Source organism: Mizuhopecten yessoensis, unplaced genomic scaffold (assembly GCF_002113885.1).
Source record: "Mizuhopecten yessoensis strain PY_sf001 unplaced genomic scaffold, ASM211388v2 scaffold10255, whole genome shotgun sequence".
NCBI classification, from domain to species: domain Eukaryota; kingdom Metazoa; phylum Mollusca; class Bivalvia; order Pectinida; family Pectinidae; genus Mizuhopecten; species Mizuhopecten yessoensis.
Window position 1 is genome coordinate 5,729 of NW_018408455.1, and position 2,591 is coordinate 8,319.

Below are 2,591 nucleotides of genomic sequence, written 5' to 3' on the forward strand. Positions count from 1 at the left end.
CATATGTTGATTTACTCCGTATGTTGATTTATATGTTATGTAACATGTAGTACACACGTGCTCTACATCCGGGCGCGGAGACCCGAATAAACATGGCGAACTCACTGACGGTGTTTGTGTTGAGCTCTGAAGATTAATGCTAATCAGACATTAATACATATATGGTAGTCGATGTTATTTATTTTGCTCATAAGTGTGTCTTGTCACTACCCTTATCCTCGCTTTGAGGACGTANACTACGAAACCCTCGCCAAAAGGTTCATTACTTCGCAGACTTGAGTGAAAATGGACTTATCAGGAATACCGACTCCCAATTAAAGTTGACTGGGAAGCATCAAACCTACCAGAGCAGTGGCGAAAATTTCAAAGCCACGTGCGATTGATCTTTGACGGGCCCCTCGCTGACAAAGCAGAGGAAATTAAAGTAAACTACCTTCTCCTGTGGATCGGAGATAAGGGACGTGAAATTAGAAACACTTGGACTGACCTAGATACGGAAGAAAATGCAGAAGCACGTAAAAAACTGCAAACTCTCTACGATCGCTACCAAGCGTATGTGCAACCGAAGTTAAATCCAATTTTTGCACGGTACAAATTCAATAATGAAGTCCAGGGCGCAGGAACGATAGAACAGTTCGTGACAAAACTGAGAGTTCTAGCTCGAGACTGTGCGTATGCAAGCTGCGACGAGATGATTCGTGATAGAATCGTGTTTGGCACCTCATCTGACAAGGTGCGTGAAAAACTAATAAACGAAGGAGAAAAACTTACCCTGGACAAAGCGATCCAAGTAGCGCAGTCGTACGAATATTCACAGCAACAATTAAAAAGCATGACACAGCAAGAAGTACACAGTGTGAAAAGAGGTGCTCCGAGCGGGCATCAACGTCGAACCAACGAACACCGGGCGGGCAGGCATTCCAATGGGCACAAACCAAGCTATCCTGGGAGCAGACAGCAAGCACATGGACACATGAACGGTGACATGAAGAGACATTCTAGTGGCAGTGCGCAGAAATCAGGACAATCTGAGTGCGGACGATGCGGGTTCCAACACAATAAACTTGCAATATGTCCAGCAAAAGGCAAACAATGCCAGTCATGTAACAAATACAATCATTTCTCAAAAAAATGTTTCTTTAAGGGTGCTAAGGTTCATGATGTGGAAGCTCTGCCAGATAGTTCAGATTCAAATGATGAATTTTTCATTGATTCTATTAAAACTCCCAGTAATGCTAACCAAGCTTTCTATACCCTTCATGTAGGACCCAAAAAAGTCCCTGTTAGGTTTAAACTTGATACAGGCTCACAAGCCAACATTTTGCCTAACTCTTTGTTTGAAACTTTAGGGAACCAGGGTAAACTCCAACCTTCAAGCGAGAAGTTATCTGCTTACAGTGGTCACACCTTAGATACCTTGGGCAGCTGTCAGCTGACATGTCAGCATAAAGGTAAGTCAGTGAAACTTTACTTCCATGTAGTCAAAACTCAATCAACACCAATACTTGGTATGAGACCATGTCTCGATTTGGGCCTCATAAAGCTGGTATACACATGCAGTGTTGACAGTCCTGTGTCAAAGGTAAGTGACTCGCAACCCCTTAACAAAGACACAGTTCTATCTGAATACAAGGATGTTTTTGAAGGTATAGGCCTACTTAAGGGTGAATGTCACATCAAAACAGACCCCAGTGTTCCCCCTGTAGTACACCCCCCACGTAGAGTCCCTTTATCCTTGAGAGAAGGGTTAAAAGAGGAACTAGCTAGAATGGAAAGCCTAGAAATAATCACTAAGGTCATAGACCCAACAGAGTGGGTTAGCTCCCTTGTTGTAGTAAAAAAACCTGAGTCTGGGAAGCTCAGAGTTTGTATAGACCCCAAAGACCTAAATAAGGCAATATTAAGGCCCCACTACCCAACCAAAACCCTGGAAGATGTCCTACCTGAAATCTCGGGCGCCAAGTATTTCAGCAAATTAGATGCTAAAAGTGGGTATTGGAACATAAAATTAGATGAGGAATCGTCCCCCCTCACAACATTTAACACCCCCTTCGGCAGGTATAGGTACCTCCGCCTCCCCTTCGGGCTGAAGTCATCTCAAGATGAATTTCAACAAAAAATGGACGAATGCTACGAAGGCCTCGAGGGCGCCGTTGCCCTAGTTGACAATGTACTTGTATACGGGAAAACGCGCTCCGAGCATGATAAAAACCTACGCGAAGCACTTTTAAGGTCGCGTGAACGGGGAATCAAGCTAAATAAAGACAAACTTGAGGTTGGTCTCAAATATTTTGGCCATACACTCACCGCGGACGGGCTCAAACCCGAAGAAGACAAAGTAAGAGCAGTACAGCTCATGAAACCCCCGACTAACAAGAGCGAGTTAGAAACGTTCTTAGGGATGGTCACATATCTATCCAAGTTTGCACCAAACTTGTCTGAATTGACAAGCCCACTACGCGTACTTCTTACACAAAACATAGAATTCCACTGGGACAAACCCCAAGCTGACGCTTTCTGCCGGGTCAAAGACATAATAACTGCATGTCCAGTTCTTGCATATTTTGATCCGAACAAGGAAGTGATACTCC

General features: G+C 44.0%; 1 protein-coding gene across 1 annotated transcript; it reads left to right on the plus strand.

Annotated features, from left to right (window-relative positions):
* Positions 1-298: 298 nt before the first annotated feature.
* On the plus strand, positions 299-2,581 carry LOC110459882 (uncharacterized protein K02A2.6-like; the record flags this gene model as incomplete). Its single annotated transcript, XM_021512351.1, has 1 exon — positions 299-2,581. A coding segment is annotated over one exon (2,283 nt), but the record flags the coding sequence as incomplete, so codon positions are not given.
* Between the last annotated feature and the right edge of the window lie 10 nt (positions 2,582-2,591).